Source organism: Malaclemys terrapin, chromosome 18, assembly GCF_027887155.1.
Source record: "Malaclemys terrapin pileata isolate rMalTer1 chromosome 18, rMalTer1.hap1, whole genome shotgun sequence".
NCBI lineage: Eukaryota > Metazoa > Chordata > Testudines > Emydidae > Malaclemys > Malaclemys terrapin.
In genome coordinates this window covers 7,763,840-7,788,119 of record NC_071522.1, presented here as the reverse complement: position 1 = coordinate 7,788,119, position 24,280 = coordinate 7,763,840, and the positions used below count along the sequence as shown (strand labels likewise).

Here is a 24,280-nt window from a genome sequence, read left to right as displayed (position 1 = left end):
AAAACAGAGCAGTGACCTCTTTGCATTTCCTGTCTTTTGTTGATGTTGGATCAGACAGTGGCCAGTAACAGAGAAAAGTCAAATCCCTGCATAGTGCCCTTTCCTGCTCATTAGAGATGGGGCCCGAACTGAGATCCTGGATTTAACAACCCTGGACTTCATTGGGTCATTTCAGAATCCTAACCTGAATGCAGAGCTGAATGTTGCAGTTGGCCCTGATCCAGTGTCGGAGCGTACTTAGTTTTAGAAATCTGTGTTTGGAAAGTAGATCTCAGTACAAACTTTGCATCTAGGGTCCATTCTCTAATAATGATGCATTGCTGCCCCCTGCAGGCAGTCCTCTTGCACCCTGAAACATGACCCTTGATTACCCTTTTTTTTGCATAGAGAGTACAAGCATTTGTAGTCATAAAATGATGCAGCCTCTCTCTTTATTGTTCCTGGCAGTGTTTGGCTTGATGAATATCAGTAGAAATGTAAAAGAGGTAGGAAGGAAGGGTAGTCTTTCAGTGAAGGCACAGAACTTGGAATCAGGAGAGCTGGGCAACTTAACCTTCAGTGCCTCAGTCTTCCCATCTGTAGATATGCATCCGAAGAAGTGGGCTGTAGTCCACGAAAGCTTATGCTCTAATAAATTTGTTAGTCTCTAAGGTGCCACAAGTACTCCTGTTCTTCTCATCTGTAGAATGCCTCTTATAAAGCACTGGATACTTTTATAACGAGTTGTACATAGGTAGCACAGTCAAGGTAATCATGCTTCAGGGCACGAGCTTGATTTTCTTCAGGGGTCAGAAAGGATTTGTTTCTCCTCAGCATTGCACAATCATCTAGGAGCACTGTTAGAAAAATAAATTTAAATTAAATTTAAAAATTTTAAATTTTAAATTAATGGAGATATCCCATCTCCTAAAACTGGAAGAGACCTTGAAAGGTCATCGAGTCCAGCCCCCTGCCTTCACTAGCAGGACTAAGTACTGATTTTGTCCCAGATCCCTAAGTGGCCCCCTCAAGGATTGAACTCACAACCTTGGGTTTAGCAGGCCAATGCTCAAACCACTGAGCTATCCCTCCCCCCGGAGAGATCAAAAAAAGGTTTGTTTCTTTGAAGCATCAGGAATTGGCCATCACTGTTTGCAAGGAAATGGACTTGGATAGAAAGTCTGATCTAGTATGACAACTATTATGGTTCTCTATAGCATCTGGAAGAGTGTGGGACGAACATGTGCGTTATGTAGTTTATCTTTAGTAGAGCAAGGATTCACTTTATGGGCTATATATGTGGCCTATACATAGTGATTCAATCCTATTATTTTTTCAATGTATGATGCACACAAATGCAATGTCTAGTGTTCAGATATCATTAGCTCATTTATTCTTAAATGTGCGTCTGTCTACAGCATTTTTGGCAGAATCAAGAGAAAATTGTAAGCTAGGTTTTTAAAATAGAAATAGTCATTTTGAAAAACAACATCTTTAATGACTTGACTGCCTTTTGACAAATGTTTGCAGCGTCTTGAAAAAAGCAAAGTTATTTATTTAAAAGCATGCAAAGTCCCTCTGCTATCCAAACCCCATCGTTTAACAATAAATGATGCCTTTGCTGATAAATGACTCTCTTTATGCAGACTAGCAAATGAAATAGGACATGATGGCTGAAGGCAGACACATGCTCAGCAGTCTAATGCTCCCTTATATTATCATCGGTTTGTCTGTATTTGAAAAAAAAAAAAAAAAAAGCCCAGCCCCCAAGTTGTTAAACTGGAGTCTTGCTACAATTTTAACTGCTGTTTATGTTCTCTTCCCCCCGGCCTCCCTTCCTTTTTGTAGCTCAAAAAAGCCAGTGGTTAAGTGGTTTCTTTGACAAGGGATCATTCCTAGAGATCATGCAGCCCTGGGCACAAACAGTTGTGGTTGGTAGAGCTAGGTAAGTACCCACAGGCTTTTTAGACCTTTGTAGAAATCTAGCTTTTACTGATGCTTTGTGTTTCTGCTGACAAATTCTGACAAAACTGGTGAGTGGATGGATGTGAATAACAAATTTATCTCAGCAGAACACGTCTCTGCTACGTGAATTGAACATGTGCTGATAATTCCTTCTGTCTGTCCCAAGGTGCTTGATAACTTTTGCCTTCTATAATGCTGGATGGAAAGAGTATACGGGGGTGGGCAACAGGTGATTCCTAGGGACAAACCTTTCTACTGTACATGGTAATACAGAGGGGTCGCATTGTTGTGGCTCTGACATAATTTAGAGTAGTTGGTGGGCTATATTGCTTCACAATCACATTTGACTTGCAAAAAAAAAAAGTCCAGCTAAAACTGAAGTAGACTGGAAGAAACTGCAGATTGCTGGGAGACTTACTTTTTTTTTTCTTCAAGTGGGAAATTGAAGTTTCTATTAAATTTTATTACCCACTCTGAAAAGAGAGTAACTCAGCTGTGATCCCAGCATAGAATAACCTGCAGCTTTTTCCAAACTAGCACTTGCCAAGACTGATCTTAGTCTAGCTTAGATTGCAGAGACAAGCGGCCCTGGGGACTTGCATCTGGTGCTCACCTTCCTCTCTGGGACAATCACTTTCCCTTATCTTTGTGGCAAGTGGCACCTGCTCAAGATTCTAAAACATACCGTGTTAGCTTGAGATTTAGATCCCCGTCTTGAAAATAATTCCAGCCTTTGTAGCTCTTTCAGTATAGTAGGTCCCTGCACTTTCATGCTGCCAAGAAGAAAAAACCATCAGATGGCAAAACTTGCAGAACGGCTCTTCCATTTAGGCTCAGAATTCAAGTCTTTCGTCGTTGTCGTTGTTGTTGTTGTTAAAATAATCAGTGGCATTGTGTGTTTTCTTTGTCTGTTTCCCTTCTGAATAAAGCTGTTCCAGAAGGATGGAGTATTATCCGGTGCTCAGAGCAGTGGAATAGGAACCAATACTCATAAATTCCCTTCCCAGCTCTAAGCGAGAATATTTTCTAGTAGTTAGATCAGAGAAACAGGAGCCAGGATTCCTGCTGGCTCAACCTTCGATTTGCTGTTTGACCTTGAGGAAATCCTGTAACCTTTCCATGCCTCAGTTTTTCCATCAAGAAACTGTGTATAAAACCTACCTCTCAGGTTTAATCGGATGTTTGTAAGGTTCTTTGATGATCCTGCCTTGCAGGTGCAAAGTATTATAATCATCTAACGGCTGTAAGTTTAGCCAGCATCCCAGACAAAATCAATTATTTAGCGAAGCCAGACGGTCTTTGTTCAGGAATATTCTTGGCTTGACTTTTAGTTTCTTTTCATCTGCCACATTTTGAGCTTCTTTGGACTCAGACTCCTACACACGTGTGTATATATAATACAAGTGGAGCTGACTTCTTTCAAAAGCAGTGGCATTTTGAAAAAATAAATATGAATGTATTCTTCTGGGATTGTTACTGTAAGTGCTGCCAAAACTCATCTTTTGTATGTATGTTTGGAATATGTGCGCTGTTGGCTGTAAATTGTCTTTTATTATTCCAGGGCAACTTGTCCAGGGACACACTATAAAACAAGATGTAGCATCCTCATGTGCTAGCCTGATGAAATTTATATGAAGTATAATGGAAAACAGAAGTTGTTTTGAGCTGTTTTCAAGTTCAATAAATAACTGTAATACTTGGATAAAGATGTTCTTTATTAGGTCACATGGGCCCTAATATAGACGTTATAAGTTACCGATTTTAAGACGGCTTCTGCAATTACGAGTTTCCAGCCAGACTCTTAATCATTGTGAATAGGAATATTTTCAAACCCCCTAGTGCACATCGGCCTTGTCACTTTTGGTGCCTGGGGTGCTTGTCATCCAACTTGAGATGGCTGAGTAGAGAGGGGTCGTCTCTGCAGGGACTCCCTTTCGTGCAACATCAGGAAGCCATTGCAAGCAGCTGTTGCCACAAGCGGCTGCCTTTTGTTTTAGGAAGTTATTAGGCTGAATGGAGAGTGAGGCTGAATTTCCCTGACACACGTGTTATCCTGCCTCCTTGTGCTCATATACCAGACCCTTTTATCTCCCGTAATGACCCAGCAGCTGTGAGGGTTAATAGATCAAACACTAACCTTCCGTCTGCCCATCACCAATCCTCACTTTTGTGGGATCCCTGTATAGTGTGCAGGGCAATTGGGGTGGCTGGGTCATGCAGTCTTCTGTAAAACATGTGGCATGTAGGGATTTTGATCAACTGGTAGTGGGTGGAAGGATCATTGGGATTGTAAATGGGCAGCTCAGAAGGCTTGGGTCTTCAAGGTTCTATTTCCTGATGAAGACAGTTTCATGAAAATCTGTGCGGTGGCATGCTAGGAGAGATGCAGCCCTGTGCAACTGCATAACTGTCCCATACCTAGTGCAAAATGCTAGGCTTCAGTTTGTTCTGCTCTGGTTTGTTGGGGGTGGTATTAGTTTTATAAATAGGTCTTATTCTGAGAGCTGTAAATCCAGCTCTGAAATGATCCAGCCACATGCCTGAACTCTTCAGAAAGGCCAGAGTGCCTCTGCCTCTATTGATTTGCATTGTTTGTCTCTTGTTTTTATTTTCAAGTGTTTTGATGCTGGATTAGAAAAAAATGACTCGTTGTACAATGATAAAATATGTGGGTTTTGATTTGTCTCATCTGGTTTCAGACTGGGAGGAATACCTGTAGGAGTAGTTGCCGTAGAAACCCGAACAGTGGAGTTAAGTATCCCTGCTGATCCTGCAAACCTGGACTCTGAGGCCAAGGTAGGTTTTGCTGTTGAACATATGTTGGGGTTTGGTTAAAGTCATTCTCTGCAGATGCCTCTTTGAAAAGTTTCTGTGTGTTTATTGGAAGATTTGCCGGCAAGACAAGAAACTGATCAGCCTTTGGCTGTATGCAAATATGCTGTTCTCAGAGCTGGTGAATGGGCTGTCTTGCTGGCTGGCTCTGTTCGTACAGAGAGAGAATCTTGGATATACCGAATATACGGGCAGGAGATGGCTTATCTCTGTGGAGGCTAGCCCTGCTCTCTTTTGAAAGAGGGGAAGGATCTTATGGCTAAAGCACAAGTCTTAGAATCAGGAAACCTGGGAAGTCAAAATCATCATCCTCTCCTGCTGTTCGGGCCACCTTACCCCCATTTCTGAAATTCTTGCTCTTTTTTATGTTCATATCCCTTGTCTCTGCCTTCCCAGCTCTTGGCCTGCCTATGTCTCCACTCCTGCTTCCTTTCTCCTTAGTGCTCTTTTTGTCTCCTTATTGCACTGAAATCAATGGAGCTCTCTATGGGTGTGGAGATCTGCTCACGTGAAGTCAGTTGCAGGATCAGCGTCTTATTTTGTAAACTCTTAGTCAGTGCCCTTTCATTCCTTTGTGCATCATTCTCCCAGTGCACCCGCGGCCCTGTAATATTTATAACAGGTTGTTATGCTGGTCAGCATTGGTTTCAGATTGGAGCTCTTGCTGTATCTATTTGTTTTCTTCTGATAGTAACTCTCACGTTAACAAAACATTCAAATCGTACCATTTCCCCCCCCAACAGATAATCCAGCAGGCTGGTCAGGTGTGGTTCCCGGACTCTGCCTTTAAGACTGCTCAGGCTATCAAAGACTTTAACCGGGAGGGACTCCCTCTGATGGTCTTTGCCAACTGGAGAGGCTTTTCGGGTGGAATGAAAGGTGATTATCAAACCATTGATATATTTTCATGTGCTGGGGATGACCATCAGTTTGGCTCTTGATATCAAGAGAAACAAACTGTTCTTATGGGGACACAGAACTAAAGGTTGTGTGATGTGCTTTGACAGTGTCAACGACTTCCCTTTAGTATTACAGGTGTTTTTTTCCTCTTCTAGTTGACCTTTGTTATAGTGGAGAGCAGCTATCTCTCTTAGGCCTGAATAACATAGCTGAAGTTGAAGTACCTTAGTTCAAACTTACCGCGGGTCCAGACGTGGCAGGCAGGCTGCCCCGTCGACTCCGCGTACTCCTCTCGCGGAGCAGGAGTACCGGGATCGACGGCGACCACTTCAGGGATCAATTTATCGTGTCTAGACAAGACACGATAAATCGATCCCAGAAGATCGATTGCTTACCGCCGGACCCGGAGGTAAGTATAGACCTACCCTTAGTAGTCCTGTGTAACCAGTGCACACCTGCCTTCTCCTAGCATAGCACACACAGACTTGAGTAGTAGGACATGTCTGCTTCATCCTCTCTGGCTGCAGCCTGGGTCCAGTCTCTGTTATGATGTGGACAAGAGCTAACTGCATGAATCTTGAAGGCATATATGACTAGCCCTACAGAATTGCTATGAAGGGGGGTAACTGTAGGCTTTCTAACCTTTATGATACTTGGACCAATTGATACTATGAATACATCTGAGTTTAGAGGGCCTGCTTACATCAAGGTTGTCCCCTGCCCCTGTTTTGATGCTGTTCTAATTTGTAGTGCATTTCAGTCTTGGAAGTCTTGGAAATGCACCAGGTTTCAGCCAGGTTATAAACACAGTTATGATTCTACCCCACAAAATGGAACCATATGTAATGGAGTCAGGTGACATGGTTGGAATTTTTGTTAGTTAAATATGAAACCATAGCAAAGCCAACACCAGGGCATAATTATCTCAAATACATGAAACTCCATGGATTTGCCTGGGAAAACCTCAAGGTGTCTGACACCCAAACCCTTTGGCTCTAAAATAATTGGGAAATTTAGCCCCTTTTACTAACCTCAGAGAGAGCTTCCGTCACTTTTGCTGTGTGGTCACCAGAACTCTGCAGTTTCCACGCATGGACTTCGCTGGTAGCTGGCCCTTTAAATCTGGGAGATAAAATCAACTATAGCCCATTTTAGAACTGCCTTGTTGAGGCTTTGCACCTCCGTCTCCTCTGGCTGGCAAGACTTCTTTTGAACATTCTTTGCTTAGGAGGTGGCATTTCCTTCCGGTGTTCTTTATAAGTGGTTCTTAAAGGTGCATTGCTGTGGGTTCTAGGCTCATAGGCCTTGTCTACACTGGGTCTGACTCCTAGGCTTTGTCTGCACTGGATTTTTTTACACCAATATAGCTGCATTTGTGCAAGCCACTGGTGTAAACAATCCGTGTCCAGGTTATCCATGACTTGTGCTGACACACTTTATTTCAGTGTGAAACCCCAGTGTAGACAAGTCCTTAGTAAGGTGACAACTCCACTTTATCTAAAGAATTAATTTTATAAAAACAAACCCTCACCACCCACAGAAAAATATTCCCTCTGTTGTTGTTTTCAATTCCATTGAAAACATGGGTTTTACAGCAAGGACAAATTTCCATCAAGTGTTTGCAACCCAAATGCTACAGCACTGAGAACTTGGAAGTGCCATCATTGATTTTCATTGTCTAGGGTAAGAGATGCACAGACTGTGAGCCAGTCATACACAGGTAAAGAAACACTTGTTTATAATATATGGCTTTCAGGCTGGCCATGTCTCCAATAATAGAGTTGTTTACATTTAGCTCCCAGTGCCCATTACTGAAGATTGACCCTTTTAGATTCCTTGCATCTTGGTTACTAGGCTGGAATATTTGTGTAATAGTTAAAACAACAAATCCGGTTACTACAGGGGGGTACATCCCCAGTAGTGATGCTCTGCACAGCCTGGCCAATAATCCAGTTGTACCTGCTGTCCAGCCTGGGAGAGGAAAGGAATGTCTTACCTGGCAGCATCTCCTTTGACTGACAACAGAGTGGGATTCTTAGGGCTTCGTTTGTTCCTATCTAGTCATTTGTAGGCAGCTGGAGGGTAACAGGAATAACCCGGAGTGTGCAGTGCGCAACTTGGAATGTAAGTTCTTCTTCGAGTGCTTGTTCATGTCCATTCCAATTAGGTGTGTGCGCGCATCACGTGCACGGCAGCCGGAAATTTTTTTCCCATAGCAGCATCCGTCGGGTCGACCCGGGGGCCCCCTGGAATCGTGCCTTCATGGTGCTCAATATAAAACCCCGTCGACCCGCCAGCCCCTCAGTTCCTTCTTACCACCAGTGATGGTGGCTGGAACATCCCATAGCCCTTGCTTTAGCCACGCGCCTTTTCTGTTATCTGTCATTAATAGTTGTTGTTATAGTTAGTTATTTAAAGTTTGTTTGGGATTTTCCACTCCCCTTCTGATCCCTGGAGCCGTGGTTTGCCACGGTCCCTGGGGTTCAAAAAGTGTGAGGTCTGCACTAAGCGCTTGCCAAAAAGTGACCCACACACTGCATGTTTAAGGTGCCTAGGTGAGGGTCACCAAAAGGACCATTGCAGAATTTGCCACGAGTTCCACCACAGAACTTTGAATGAGAGGGAACAGCGGCTCATGGAGGCAGCTCTTCGCCCCCGTTCAGACCCAGGACCCAGCACCACCTCCTCAGTGCGGAGCGCCCCGGCACCGTCATCAAGGAAACCGGTGCCGAGAAAGGACTCTTCCTGAGAGACTCAGCACCGTCGTGGCACCTCCCGCGTCCACTCGGCGGCTAGGTGCCGGTCTCAATCGCCAGTGCCTCAGAAGAAAAAGAAGCCGGAGAGGGATTGTTCTCCCCTGGCTAAATCTAAGGAGCTGGCGACTGAGAGATCCCCGTTGGGCCACTGCTCCATGTCACCTGTGAGGTCCGTGTTGACTCCTGCCCCGGAAGGGTGGTTGAATCCGGCCCCACCCTGCTTGCTGCAGCTCCCATAGACCCTGGAGGCGTTTAATGCAGCTCAGGACTTGTTGCACCTCATGGCGCTGTTCTCACCTCCCCGGAGGGACGCACTGCCAGTGTCAACAGCACCGGTCCGCCCTGCAGTACAGTCAAGAGGGAAACCGGCTATGCTGTCCTGGCGTTCACCTTCTCCACAGAGCCCTCTGACACCAGTTGTTTGGGAACAAGAGCCCAGTCCCCTAGCTCTCGGTGCCCCGCAGTGCAGCTCCTCCGTGGTCTTCCTCCTCTGAGACTTCAGAGTCAGAGGCCGACTCCTATTGCCCTGGCACCACCAGGAGCAGGAGGTTCCAGGTCACGGCGGGAGAGACAAGCTTACCTGGCCCCGTGGCCCCCGCAGTGGCAGAACCCAGCACACTGGCCCTTCTGGACGCCCTGGGCCTTCCATCAGAGCCAACGGTTGCACTCGGCAGCAACATCGATAGTCTCGGCTACTTACGTTCTGCCTTCCCCGCCTCAGGGACCTGCAGCCCAGGAGATCTCGGGCACCGCAGCCAGCTATTGAGGCACCACCACTGCATACATCGATGCCGTCGGCTGTGGCACCGGCATCGGCACAGACGACTGCAACGGCGCTGACGTTTGCACCGACATTAACATCGATGCATGCATCGGCAGCGACACCTGCAGTGCCGCCTGCAGCCCCAGCATGTTGTCCTCCGTCCTGGCACCTAGGGGCATGGCACCCCGTGGGCTCGACCCCGTGGGCTCCAAGAGGAGGGAACAGCCACCCTTTATGGGGGCTTCTTCCTCCTCCTTGCCAGATAAAGCACTGCGGGCACCACTATAGCCCCAGCTCTAGAGAACAACAGGGTGTTTCAGCAGTTACTGCTGCAAGGTGCCCAGGGCCTGCACATTCAGGCAGAGGAGGTAATAGAAGACGCAGATCCCATGCTGGACATCCTAGCGCCCTCTGGACCCGCACGCATTGCCCTCCCTCTCATCAAAACTATATGTGCCACAACCAAAACATTATGGCAGAGCGCAGCCTCATTGCCCCCCACAGCTAAGCACAATGAAAAGTGCTACTTTGTGCTATTGAAGGGTTATGAGCATCTGTGCTCACACCCGCCGCCTGATTCCCTGGTCGTGGACACTGCTAACCAGCGCGAGCGGCAGGGTTATCAGGAACCTTCTCCTAAAAACAGGGAAGCGAAAAGACTCGACCTTTTCGGTAGAAAGGTCTATTCTATGGGCGGGTTGCAGCTCTGCATTTAAATCAGCAGGCCATTGTTAGCAAGCACTGCTATAATACATATGGAGCAATGGCAAAATTTGCAGAGCTGCTGCCGCAAGACTCCTGTGCCGAGTTCTCGGCCTTGGTCGAGGAAGGCAAGCTCATCTCACGAGCTTCCCTGCAGGCGGCACTACATGGAGCTGATGCGGCCTCCAGGGTGATGGCTAGAGGCATGGCCATGAGAAAGGGCTCTTGGCTCCAAATTTCAGGTCTGCTATACGAGGTCCAGCAGACCATTCAGGACCTCCCCTTTGAGGGTGTGACTCTGTTATCCGAAAAGACAGATAAAAGGCTTCATAGCCTAAAAGACTCAAGAGCCACCCTCAAATACTGGGCCCCCGTACTCCCACCATGCAGCAGAAACAGTTCAGACCACAATCTCCTCCGCGGTTCTACCAACAACAGAACCAACAGGGCATTCCTGGAGGAGGAATAGGAGTGGCAGGAAAAGGCCAAACCCATCCTCAGGCCAGGGCTCTGGCCAATCCAAACCACCTCCCTGCCCCAAACCGACCTTTTGAAGGTTCGGTTGAGGGCAGCGCACCAGAACAAGAACTGGATCTACCCTGCCTTACCTTCTCTTCCCAACTATCCCCTTTCTACCGTGCATGGTCCCGTATCACTTCGGACAACTCGGTACTCCGCACGGTAGAGAGGGGATACTCCATCCAATTCTGTGCCCTCCTGCCCTTCCATCCCCGTCCCTCTTCAGGTACTCCTCTCACAAGTGACTCCTTATACAGGAGGTGCACTTGCTCCTTTCACTAGGGGCAATGGAAGAGGTTTCTCAGGAGCAGTAGGGCAAGGGCTTCTATTCCCGGTATATCCTAATCCCAAAAGCCAAATGCGGGCAACAAGTTCATGAAGAAGCTCAAGTTCTGCATGGTCTCTTTAGCCTCCATCATCCCTTTATTGCATCCAGGAGACTGGTATGCTGCCCTAGACTTTAAGGGCGCATACTTTCACATAGCTATAACTCTGCCCCACAGAAAATACCTCAGGTTTGTGGTGAACAACAGCCACTATCAGTTCACAGTCCTCCCGTTCGGCCTGTCAGCAACTCTTCGAGTGTTCACCAAGTGCACGGCAGTCGTGTTGCCATACCTCGGCGACTGGCTCATCAAGGGCCGCCCCAGAGCTCAAGTGGAGGCACAGGTCATCTTCGTCAGAGTGACGTTTGACAATCTGGGCCGCCTTCTGAACGAGAGGAAATCGACATCTCCAATTCAGCAGATAGAATTTATATGTGCGGTGCTGGACTCGACCCAGGCCAGGGCATACCTCCCAGAGGTGAAATTCCAAGCCCTTGGTAACATCTTTCAAGGTCTCAGTTAGTTCACCACCACTACAGCAAGGAACTGCCTAAAACTTCTAGGACACATGGCAGCCTGTACCTATGTGGTGCAGCATGCCAGACTCAGACTTTGACCTCTTCAGTCATGGCTAGCTTCAGTGTATTGGCCATCCCGGGACAATTTGGACAGGGTTGTAACCCTGCCCCGCCAGGTTCTTGACTCCCTCCTGTGGTGGCTCGACCCACAGGTAGTATGTGTGGGGGTTCCCTTCTCCAGCCCTCAGCCGTCTCTCTCCCTAGTGACGGACGCATCAGCTCTGGGCTGGGGAGCACATCTGGGGGATCTCAGGACTCAAGGCCTCTTGTCTCAGACAGAGCTCGCTCTCCACGTCAATGTCGGAGAGCTGAGAGCAGTGCGCCTGGCATGCCAGACTTTCCGTACCCACTTATCAGGGAAATGTGTATCAGTGATGACAGACAACACCACGGCGATGTTCTATATCAACAAACGGGGGTACATGCTCCTCTCCCCTGTACTAGGAAACCCTCATGTTGTGGGATTTCTGCGTAGAGCATTCAATACACCTGCAATCATCGTACCTCCCAGGGATACAGAATGAGTTGGTGAACTATCTCAGCAGGTTGTTCCACGGCCATGAGTGGTCCTTACGCCTGGATGTCGTGAACTCCATGTTCCATCGGTAGGGACTTCCCCAGATAGACCTGTTCGCCACACAGCACAACAGGAAGTGTCAGCAGTTTTGCGCTTCCTGAGTCAGTCTGGTTTCCGTCGCGGTCTCATAGTCTCCCCATGGCAGAAAGAATCTCCTTTATGCGTTCCCACCCATTCTGCTCGTTTACAAGGTTCTCCTCGAGATACGGAGGAAACAAGCTTCAGTGATACTATAGCACCAGCTGGGCCCCGCCAGCACTGGTACACATCACTCCTGCAAATGTCCGTGGAAGCCCTAGTCACCTTGCTGCTCTTCCCGGATTTATTGATCCAGGATCACGGTCATCGCCAGCACCCGAACCTCAAGTCACTACACCTCACGGCATGGAAGCTCCATGGCTGAATCTAATGGAGCTTTCCTGTTCAGACCTGGTCAGACAAGTCCTCCTTGGAGTAGAAAGCCCTCCACCAGGGTTACCTACCTAGCCAAGTGGAAGACGTTCTCAATCTGATCAACACAACACAGTTTGTCACCCACTCTCGCTTCTATACTATTAGGTTACCTTCTCCACCTTAAGCAGCAGGGGCTGTCCATGTCATCAGTAAGGGTTCACTTGGCTGCTATGGCGGCCTTCCATCCAGGTGCTGAGACCCGGTCGTTTTTTTGCCAACCGTGTAGTTAGCCGTTTCCTCAAGGGTCTCGACAGGCTATACCCGCACGTCCAACAGCTGGTCCCAGCCTGGGACCTCAATCTGGTCCTTTCTAGATTGACAGGGCTGCCCTTTGAACCACTGGTGACATGCACCATGCTCTGTCTCTCTTACAAGGTCATGTTTCTGGTAGTGATAACCTCAGCCAGGATGGTGTCTGAGCTCAAGGCCCTAACATCAGAGGCTCTCTACACTCTGTTCTGTAAGGACAAGATTCAGCTCAGACCACACCCAGCTTTCCTTCCGAAGGTGGTTTCCCAATTCCACATCAACCAGGACATTTTCCTCCCAGTGTTCTATCCTAAACCGCGTTTAAGCAGGAGGGAGCAGAGGCTGTGCTCATTGGATATTCGCAGAACACGAGCCTTCTATGTCGAGAGATCAAAGCCGTTCCAGAAGTCTATTCAACTCTTTGTAGCTGTGGCAGACAGTCTCCTCCCAACGAATTTCGTCGTGGATCACGTCCTGCATCCGGGAGTGCATGGCGCACTACACCGGAGCGCAGGCTTCCTCGGGGGTATTCCTGGTGCGGGTTCCCACCCAGGAAATCTGCAGAGCGGAGATGTGGTCCTCCATACACACATTCACAGTACATTATGCGATCACCCGGCAGGCCAGAGACAATGCGGCCTTCAGTAGAGCAGTACTCCAATCAGTAGTCAATTCTGGCCCCGCCTCCAGAACTTAAGCTTGGGAGTCACCTAATTGGAATGGACATGAGCAACACATCTTGAAGAACAACAGCTATGAGAAGGTGAGGAACTGTTTTTTCTGTTGAGAGTAAACACTGCGTTATTTGTACGCATACCCTCTTAAACAGTTACAGGAATTGCCCAGATCAGCAGCACTGAAAACGGGTAATTGGATTTTAACAGCCGCTTAGTTGCTAACAGAATTTACAGCTTCTAACCTGGACCAATTAAACCCTAATCTTGGGAAACTCTTACTGCTTGGAAAGATCCTCACAGCTTTGGTATGGGGCTGGATTAGCCAACAGTGTTACATGGCATATGCTGCCATGCAGGTAACTTTGTCATTGATCATTTCATATTGTATTATTGTCGTATCAAGGATTGTCTCCAAATTGACTCTGCAGGCAATGGGGGCCGCTCATGTGGATTGAACCATATAAAGCTGCTCCGTTAACATTCTATCCGTTGGAATTTTGGACCAGATATTACTATTTTAAATGTTGTGAAGTGCCAGGAAGGTGCTATAACATTTAAATAAGTAGAAGATGACAGCACTTTACATGTACATGGCACTTGACAAACACCTAGAAGAAAAGTTACGGTGCCACTGACAGAGTAAAAATCCCTACTCTAGAAAGACTGGCATTATGAAGATGTTTTATTGGGCCTGCTAGTCTCTTTAGCATGACAGGAAAAGAACTCCGTTTGGTTTGCAGAATACTCCGAGAATGAGGATATCTTCCAGAGAGGAAACCTGGTCACTGCTCACAACGCAAGATGATGGGCCTCAATAGATCTGAGTTCTAGTCCCATCTCTGCCACTTTGCTATGTACCCTTGACGTCTGTGTATCTCAGTTTCTCTACTATTGCTATGAGATTTAATTCTTTAATGCTTGTAAAGTGTGCTGAGATCCTCTCATAAAAGAAGCTACAGAATGTAGTCTGAACTAAGTTGTTGCTGTTGTGTCCACTTCCCATGCTCTTCGAGGACTTGCCCTTTGTTAGTTATGTCCCTTGAAAACTGAAATTTGCTTTGGAATCAGAACTACAGGACAGGGGTGTGGAGCCATTGAGCGAAAGTGCCAGTATTTTTATTTGCATATCACTTATTATTACTACAAATAAGCTTGGAGGAGGCAAGAACAGCACAGGAGAGGAGGGTGAAGAATAGAGTCATTTTGATTTACATACGGGTCAGGATGTTTTCTCCATATTATCTCATGTAAAAGGACCTGGTAGAAAGTCTCAGCCTCTCTTGTCAGTTTCGACATCCCTTGGGGAGTTGTTTGCAGTTTTGGTTTCAATGCTAGCTGGGGATTATGCAGGGAGGGAAAATAAACAATTATGCCACCCCTCAGTGCACACAAACACACTGCCAGGAGCCGACTGCACTGTGGGTAAAATGACTCCAAAATTGTGTGTAATGAGTAGGAAAAGATTAGAGACAGCTCTTGCTATGCTGAAAATTGACATTAGTTGGGGGGGAGGGGGGAACCTCTTTACTAGTCAGCCTAGGAGGTCTAATTCAAGCAGTAAAATAAATAAATAAAATAAATAAAGGCATATCACAGTGGTATTGGTGGTTTCCCCAACGAGCGCTATCTGGCCGGAAGGCTATTCAGCATAATGCAAAATTAAATTATAAAAACTGGCTTGAATATTTAGATGGAGGAGCCATTTGGAAGCAGTTTATTTAGACGAACCGGCAATGACCCACAACAGTGAGACATCAAGCGTGAAATTTACTAGAAATTAGCACCAGGGTCTCAGACTCAGCATGAATAGTTTGATAGGATGCAAATCCCAGTGATATTAAACTGCATCACTGCTGGTGCTACAGGGTCACTCTCGGTTGGTTTTTCATGTTACACTTATTATTTTTTCCTGGGACCAGTTATAAATAACAATAAAAAAAAATCTTATTGAAAACTTCAACCAGAATGAAAAGGCCATTTTAAATCTCTGATTACCTGGATGTTGAAATACAGCACTGCCTATATTTAATGGGTTTATGAGGTACATTATGAGTATGCAGCCGATGTATGCTTGGTGTTTACCTTAAGGTCCTATCTGGTAATCCAGCCAAGCTGATGAGATCTGTTCCAGCTTCGAGGCAGTAGGGCATACTGCCCGCCATTATAGAAACAAAAAAAAGCTGTCTGCAGCCTTTCTAGCATGCTTGATGCATCTGGCTGCCAATATTTACCCATACAGTATAAATGAGAACAGTTTCTGGCAGATTTTATATCTGTAGACAGTAGCTGTAGGTAAACACATAGATATTGACTGTGAAAGTGCATGTTACATAGACAGAATATCATGCTGCATAACAAACAGCACTGCTCTTCTGAAAGGTCTGTAAGCATTTCCAATTGACACTCTGCTTTTCAAGTGCTTGTGATTCCCAGGTTTGAATGAATATTGGAGTGAAATCTGGCCAGGAAGTTCCATTCATTTTTAATTTTTTTCCCAGTTTGCTCGGGTCGTCTTTATTTATGTTCAAATGTACAAAAAGGCAATTTAAAAAGACAAACTGAGGAATTCCAGGTTTAATTGTCTTTGCTCATATACTCAGCATAAATATCTGTATTTTTTTAACACAGTTGTGCAACCATTTAGTTCTTAAAGGTGGCTAGTCTCTTGCTCTTTGCCATGATAACTTTTTAACCCATATTCAGTATGTTAGTTACAGTAATAACTGTTTTTAAAATCTCTGCCCTGCCAAGGCACTAGGACTGCCCAAACAGTGAAAACACAGAACTGCGGGCACCATTAAAATATGGCACCATTTACCATCTGCAGTAGTTAAATTCGGTGCAGTATTTCCCATTCTAACAATACAGAATACTGCAAATACCACAGTAAAGGTATTTATCACAGTGTGGTAAATGTTTTGTACTTTCATACTCAAATACAATATTAATATAATACGGGGAGCATGTGTTTTCTAGTGGCTAGACCAGGGGACTAGGAATCAGTATTCCTGGATTCTCTTCACTGCATTTTGAATGACCTTCAGCAATTCTGTTATTTCACTTTCACCATCAGTAAAATAGGTATTATAACAATACCTATTTCACAATGATGTTGTTTTGCTTAGCTAAGTATGTTTGCAAAGGGCTTTAGGATGAAAGGTGCTATAGAAGTGCAAAGCTTTTTTATTGTTAAATATATGAGAGAGTCTGGGTAACCATTTTTTGTAACCACGTAAATTATACCTCAGTTTCCCCTGCTGTGAATTGGCTCTATAGTATAGAAACTTCCATTGATTTCAGTTGACTTGTACAAGGCATCACAGTGATTATATTATAGCACTGAAGGACCAGATCATGCACTCCTTACTCGAGCATAGCTTTTGTAAAGGGAAGTCATACCTCACCAATCTATTAAAATTCTTTGAGGGAGTCAACAAGCACGTGGATAAGGGTGATCTAGTCAATATAGTGTTCCTGGATTTTCAGAAAGCCTTTGACAAGGTCCCTCACCAAAGACTCTTAAGGGAACTAAGTAGCCATGGGATCAGAGGAAAGGTCCTTGCATGATCATTGGATGAAAGATAGAAAACAAAGGGTAGGAAAAAATGGTCAGTTTTCACAATGGAGAGATGTGAACAGCAGCATCCCCCAAGGAGCTGTATTGGGACCAGTGCTGTTCACCATAATCATAAATGATCTGGAAAAAGGGGGTGAACAGTGGCAAAGTTTGCAGACGTTACAAAATGTATTCAAGATAGCTACATTGAAAGAAGACTGTGGGCGGTTACAGAGGGATCTCACAAAACTGGGTGACTGGACAATAAAAATGGCAGATGAAATTCAATATTGATAAGTGCAAAGTAGTGCACACTGGAAAAAATAATCCCTACTCTAAATATAGTGATGGGTTCTAGATTATTTATACGCGATTTGTTGGGGAAGAGTCAAGACGGCTTTTTTTAAAGGGGAGCATGGATGTGACATTCCAGCAAACAGAATGATGTGATGTCAGTTTCTTCCATTCCTTACCATACAGAGTCTTGACAAACATTTGAAATATTCCAGTGTATGTGAAAGAACCACAGTGGCTCCCTTCCCATCTGATCAGGTATAAAGAAGCCATGAAGCTGACATTAGTGGAACGTTTAGGGTGTTCTTTAGATCATTGTTAAAAACAATTGTCATTAAAAACAAAACAGGTAGCATTTAGGACCAGATCATGCACCCCAAACTCCCAGTACTTCAGTGGAAGTTTGGCTGCACAAAGGCGTCAAGCCGATTGAATCAGAGGGAGTTTTGTATGCTTTGTGCTGGATCCATCGACTTCAGTGGGAATTTTGCATGCCCAAGGATTGCATTAGGTTATCTCAGTGGGAGTTTTGGGTGTGCAGGAGATGCAGGCCAATGGGTCCTGGATGTAAGCAATATCAAGTTAAGGCTGCTAGGCAGTTGCAGGGGAAGAGAGTGCTCTTGCATTTCATATGCTTAATGCATGGGCCCAAAAAGGGAGAGACAAAGAAGGAACCTTTGTTCTGAAGGCCAGGCCTCTGCATGGTTTAAAGGCCTGATCCTGCTCCCATTCAGAGCGGCAAAACTCCCACTGACCTCAGTGAGGCAAGTTCAGTCAAGCCCTAAACGAGACCTTTCACATAGTCCCTCCTCAGTGCGCATACAGCGCTCTCTTTCCCTCTGTCTCCCCATTCCTCTTCCACATCCCCAATCCAAACAAGTGGCACTTGTCTCCCCCAACACTTTCTCCAAGTAAAATATATACTCTTGGCAGGGGTGAAAAATGAATTGCTAATTACACAATCATTTTATTATGTAGCACCAGTAAAAAATGTCTAGTGAAGAATTAATTCAGTTAAAATAATTTGAATCAAGCAATTATTTTCTTAACACTAGAATTAGCTGAAAGTACTTCAAGTGGTTTATTACTAGCACTACATAATAAAGTAATTGTGTAATTAGTAATAAATTTGTCACTCCTTTTGAGGTCTCTTTTCTTTTCTCCGGACAAATGAAGAGTTTGGAGTATTGTTTGGTTTTGTTCCCCATCCGCTGTATTTAGCATTTATATATATTCACATGTATATCAGCAGGAAATAGATCATTCTTCTCTTCACCATTGTTTGGACTTTCTTAAAGGATTTTAAACTATTTGTCTAGGGTGTTCAGAGAATGAACTCTATGAACTCTAACCCAAGAGGCCCAGTGGTGAAGGTGCTAATCTGGTACTTGTGAGTCCCTGGGTTCAGTTCCTTGCTCTCCCACAAGCTTCCTGCGTGACCTTAGGCAAATCACTCATTGTTTCTCTGCCTCAGTTCCCCTTTGTAAAATGGTGCTTCTCTACCTCACAAGGTTCTTACAAGGAAAAATACATCAAAAGGTGGTGAGGTGATTCAGATGCTGTGGTAAGGGAGAGGGATAGCTCAGTGGTTTGAGCATTGGCCTGCTAAACCCAGGGTTGTGAGTTCAATTCTTGAGGGGGCCACTTAGGGATCTGGGGCAAAATCAGTACTTGGTCCTGCTAGTGAAGGCAGGGGGCTGGACTCGATGATCTTTCAAGGTCCCTTCCAGTTCTAGGAGATGGGATATCTCCATTAATTATAATGGGGCTTATATAAGTCCTAAGATGGATGGACGTATATAGCCTTTTATATGACTATTACAAAAGGCCAGTATGATTTTGGCACGTAAAGGCATCATGTCATGGAGCAGAGAGGAAAACACCCTTGTTTTATTGCTCTAGTGCAAACACACCTGGAATACTAGTTATTTTGGGGTATCATGACACTGCAGAGTTATTGATCAATTGGAAGGAGTTCAGAGAAGAGCAACAAAAATGATCAAAGGGCTTGAAGGGACTGTATTAGGAGGAAAATATTTGAAAGAGATGAGTATTTGTAGGTTACCTAAGCAATGACTGAGGAGTCTACAAATATTTAAAGGATTCATGCACCAAGAAGGGGCAGAGATTATGTAGTATGATGCAGGGAGTAATGGTCTGAAATTAACAAAGGGAAAACGCATGCTGAATACCATGCAAAAATTCCTGACCAGCTTATCTGTTAGGCTGTTGAATGGTCTCTCTAAGGAAGTGGGGGAAATCTACAAGTTTGGGACTTCCAAATCAAAGCTTTACAAAGCCCTGGAAAATGTACTCCCTTGACATAGAGAAGGACTGGATGATCCTAGTAAGTATTTTCCATCTCTAACATATTTGAGTCAGCGATTCTGTATATAATGGAGTATGTAACAATGTATGCACTGAGGCTGCTTAATTGTTTCCATGATAAACTTCTATCATATCATATTTGTTACTTTCTTTTAAATCACCTTTGGGGCTGACAGTTTCTATGTGATGATGCAATTATTATTGTTAAGATTCAGCAAAATCTCTTCAGCTGTTCTTGTTTTAAGGAAAGGAGGAAAATAGTTTTCACACCTGAGAAAAAGAATTAATTGCACTCGTTATGGTGACATGCAAAGTATTTATAGCCCTTTGTGCTGCCCCCCACACACGCTCACTCACTAGATTTTTATGTGAATAAAAGTATATGGAAAACTTTTCAAACTTGGGGACCTAAAGTTAGGCACCTAAGTTTGTATTTAGGCATCTATCTGGCCTGAATTTCAGAATTGACGAGCACCCAGAAATACCCATTGACTTCTTCAGTAGGATACCCTGGGGGTAGATCCTTTTGTAGGGCTCATTATGACACTGGAGTATGTCAAGCAGGTGGCCCAGAATAAGGTTCTATGAACTTATTTGGATGCAATAGGAACGAAGCAAATCTCACACTCCAGACTGGAGCTGCTGAACCTGGAAGCAGAAGTGCTCTTATAACATGAGAATGTCTATCCTCCTGGTTCTTCGCCGGGGACAGGGAAGAGGTTTGGATGTCTCAAAAAAATTGCCTTTTTGCAAATACTCCAGTCCAATTTTGCAAACCTAGTAGCTTCCCTTAAAGTCCAGGTAATGCCTAGAAGCGCTTGTAGGGTGGTGCTGAGGGGAGCTGCTTAGGAATCCAGCAGTAGAAATGCTGAGTGGGTTTTTTTTATTTGCCTGAGATTGAGGATAAAGAACTTAAACTACTCTGTCCTTTTCCCAGACATGTATGACCAGGTGCTGAAGTTTGGTGCCTACATTGTGGATGGCCTAAGAGAATATAGACAGCCAGTGCTTGTGTACATCCCGCCCCAAGCCGAGCTGAGAGGAGGATCCTGGGTCGTGATTGATCCCACCATTAATCCCCGACACATGGAGATGTATGCAGACCCAGACAGCAGGTAAAGGAATTCACTTAGCTTGACTCCTTTCTGCATATTGTACTGCTCCAAGACAAGAATACCAGACTAAGTAAGCCATTGCTTTGTTGTAGTAAAGCAGGTCTTGTGTGCTTGTCTTATGTTCTTATGTACATAAAGGAGGGGGGTTGGTTTGCTTTCTGGCTGTACCAAAGAAGGGACTGTTGTCTAGTGGTTAGCGCAAGAGACCTCTTGGGTTCTGTTCTTGACTCAGTCATTGACTCCCTCACCTTGGTCAAGGCCCTTACCTTTACCTGCCTCCAGGGGGTTGTGTGGGACCTCATTAGTTAATGTTTGTAAAGCATTTTGGCATAAAGGCTTCAACTTGCCATCTGATTTTTGCACCCACCATTTTTCACTTTGAAATAACTGGGTGCAATTTGGCAAGCACAAATAAGCGCTGCTGCGTTTTGAAATACTTAGATCTCTGAACAGGCAATGGTGTAGCTATCACTCACGTCTATAAAATGCAACATGTGTAAATGTACCCATGGTATTTGTTATTCCTGGGTGTAAAATTATGAACAATTGGAAGTGAATTTTTAAAAACAAGCCCTCCAGCCTCTGAAGAGGGGGGAAAAAAATGATGACGACACTGGCTGATTTGGAGGAGTGTAACAATCCTGCCTACCAAGGGCTAATATAAACAGGATAAACTATGAGGGCATAGTGCTGTGCTCTTACCAGAGGAGTTTGACTTGGAGCAGTCAAGGGAAGGAGGACAGGGGTGAGGTTATGCTACAGAAAGGAACAGCAAAGCAGTTCAAACACTTGAGAGATCCTGACCATGTTAGATTTCTGTTTTTAATCTATTTGATCCGGTCAGCCATGTGATCTGAAAATAGCCAGGCAGATGGGAAAATAGACTAACATCTGAAGGTGAAAACAACATTATTATTCTGATGTGACCCCTGTTACACAGTTCCCCAGATGTATCTCTCTGGGTTCCACTCAGAAAAGTGGGGGCAGTTGCAATTCACCTTGCAACTTTCCTCCTCCTTTTTAGTATGCATGCAACCAGACCAGTTACCCATTGTATTAGAGATGGGTGAGCATTGCTCTTTCTGCTTATTCACCGGCTAAGTCATTCCCCTCACACCAAATAACCAGCTTATCCCCAGGTGCATGGTGTACTGGAGTAGGGGATGTGGCACCATTTTAATTCAGTCCCAAAAGTTAATCAGCTTTGGGATGTGTGACTTGGAAGAAGCACCTTCCTTTTTGTTTAGAGCAGTTGCCATAGTTGAGATGGCTAATTTAGGACACCCTTAAGGGGCTCTGTTGAACACTCCCTTCCCCTCAGTGGTGACGCATTGGCCTCCACGAAGAATTGCCAGGCGGCCTATTTCTCCTGCTGTGTAAGAACAAGTGGAATGGTCACACAGGGGAAACCACTGTCACTTGGCCACAGGCTTCTCCTCTGTATCTAGAGTTAGAAGAATTACATTTTCTGTACTTTGCATCTCAGAGCGATAATCCCCTTCTAAGTTCTGTCTAGCTTTTCCCTCTTTAAAATGTGAAAGGTCAGGATGCTCAGGACAATGAGAGCTCTTGTTAGTGCAGACAAGGATTGGGCAAACATCCCTTCAGCGTGTTTGTTATGAAAAGGCAAGGCAGAGACCTCCTGGTAGATGGTACATTGGCCCCAGTTGGGATCCCTCAGAGATTTCCAGGTAGATGTTGTGTTGGCTCCAGTTTGGATCCTCAAACTCATTTTGTTCTCCAACCATTCCATCCCACTCAGGCAGCTCTGAAAATGAGGCTATTAGATGGTCTTCTAGTCTAGGACTGGGACCAAGGAGTTTGGGTCTATTTCTGACAATGCCACAGACTCTCTCGGTGACCTTGGACAAGTCATTTAACCTATCTCTACTTCAGTTTTCCTCTCTGTAACATGCCTCTCAGATGTGTCACGAGGCATAACTAATTACTGTTTGTAAAGGGCCTTGAGATCCCAGGATGGAAGATCTATAGAATAAAAAGGTGTTTGAATCATCATCATCATGATTTAATCCCTGTACACGTTAATCTACCACACCTGTTAGCGCCTCACTGAGAATCCCACTTAAAAGGACATCTCCAACAACAATGGCCCTTTATCGTCACTCTGTTTTACAGGAGCAGTTCTGCCCTTAATTCACTTCCACCCGACATAACCTGACATTGAAAAGATTCTCACAAACCCCTGCAAGCCAGAACCTCTGAGTTTTTTGTACCACTTAGCTCATAACCCTGCAGCATGTGGAATCGATTGCAGCAATTTCTAGGAGAGTGTATTTCCAATAGTGTGTTCCCAACTGTATCTTGCACTGACAGCTGTGCACGCTGAGAACACATTCTGAGTAATTACATGCAAAGGTGCGTATGCCCCTTCAGAGGCTATATCCTGTGGTGCCAGTACAAGTGTGGACTTGCCGCTTCTGCAGCTTTGCTGGACTTGAGAATTGAGGACTTTTGCATAACAGTGTGTAGCTTAGTTGGACTGCAAAAGCTTGTTGTCCCCCAACCATCACTCCTTAGAGCCTCTCCACTGACCTTTCTTTTCCCTTCTCTCATTCTTTTGCACTTGAAAGTAAAATAGCTTCTGTCTTCATTGTCAAACCTAGATTCCGAATCATGTGTCTTCGACCTGGAAAGCAGGTAGCTTCTGTAATGAGAATTTTTTTTTTTTTTTTTTTTTTTGTCAAGACATTTTCATAAAACTCACCAACAAGAGATTTTGGAGCCTAAGTTGAAAGGAGCTACAGGAGTTCCAAATGTTATTTATTAGTACCAAATTTCATCAAATAGTACTAGATTGATATGTTTCTATAACGCATCATGTACATCCTATGCACATTCTGTTTGGGGTTAGGTAAATAATAGCTAAAGATTTTTCTTTTTCTCTTTTTCTAAATACTTTCTAGATGACAAATTGTGCCGATCCATTTTGTGTTTTTCCTTATCCGATGATCTGAAAGTGCCTTTTCCTTTCTCTTTTCTCCTCATTGATCAGAGGAGGAGTTCTGGAGCCAGAAGGGACAGTAGAAATCAAATTCCGCAGGAAAGATTTGGTGAAAACAATGAGACGAGTGGACCCAATCTACAGTCGTCTGGCAGAGCGACTAGGTATGTCTGGACTGTATTATTGGCATATCCGTGATCCAGTCACCTAATATCTAATGTGTGTGTTTATGGACCTTAAAAAGAGGGCACTGAGTTATTTTATCAAATTCATGATAATTTTTATTTACTGTCATCCAATTTGGGAGGAAAACCAAATGAGACGAGTCTTGTGTGTTTGCATAGAATATTTTTTATTTACATCTACAGCATTTAGTGTGGGTGTATAGTATCTTTTTTAAACCACTTAACATAAGAACATAAGAATGGCCCTACTGGATCAGAGCAAGAGTCCATCTATCCCAGTATCCTGTCTTCCAACAGTGGCCAGTGCCAGGAGCCCCCGAGGGAATGAACAGAACAGATAATCATCAAGTGATCCATCCCCTGTCGCTCATTCCCAGCTTCAGGCAAACAGAGGCTAGGGACACCATTCCTGCCCATCCTGGCTAATAGCCATTGATGGACCTATCTTCCATGAATTTATCTAGTTCTTTTTTGAACCCTGTTATGGTCTTGGCCTTCACAACATCCTCTGGCAAGGAGTTCCACAGGTTGACCGTGCATTGTGTGAAGAAATACTTCCTTTTA

General features: G+C 44.8%; 1 protein-coding gene across 12 annotated transcripts in view; it reads left to right on the top strand.

Annotated features, from left to right (window-relative positions):
- Positions 1 to 24,280, top strand: part of ACACA (acetyl-CoA carboxylase alpha) — a 219,650-nt gene that overhangs the window by 165,007 nt on the left and 30,363 nt on the right. For all 12 annotated transcript variants that reach the window (XM_054008120.1, XM_054008119.1, XM_054008122.1 and 9 more), the window contains 5 exons: positions 1,828 to 1,924; positions 4,644 to 4,740; positions 5,520 to 5,655; positions 20,392 to 20,569; positions 23,583 to 23,695. In XM_054008120.1, the coding sequence (XP_053864095.1) occupies positions 1,828 to 1,924; positions 4,644 to 4,740; positions 5,520 to 5,655; positions 20,392 to 20,569; positions 23,583 to 23,695 (621 nt within the window). The remainder of the gene's footprint in view (positions 1 to 1,827; positions 1,925 to 4,643; positions 4,741 to 5,519; positions 5,656 to 20,391; positions 20,570 to 23,582; positions 23,696 to 24,280) is intronic.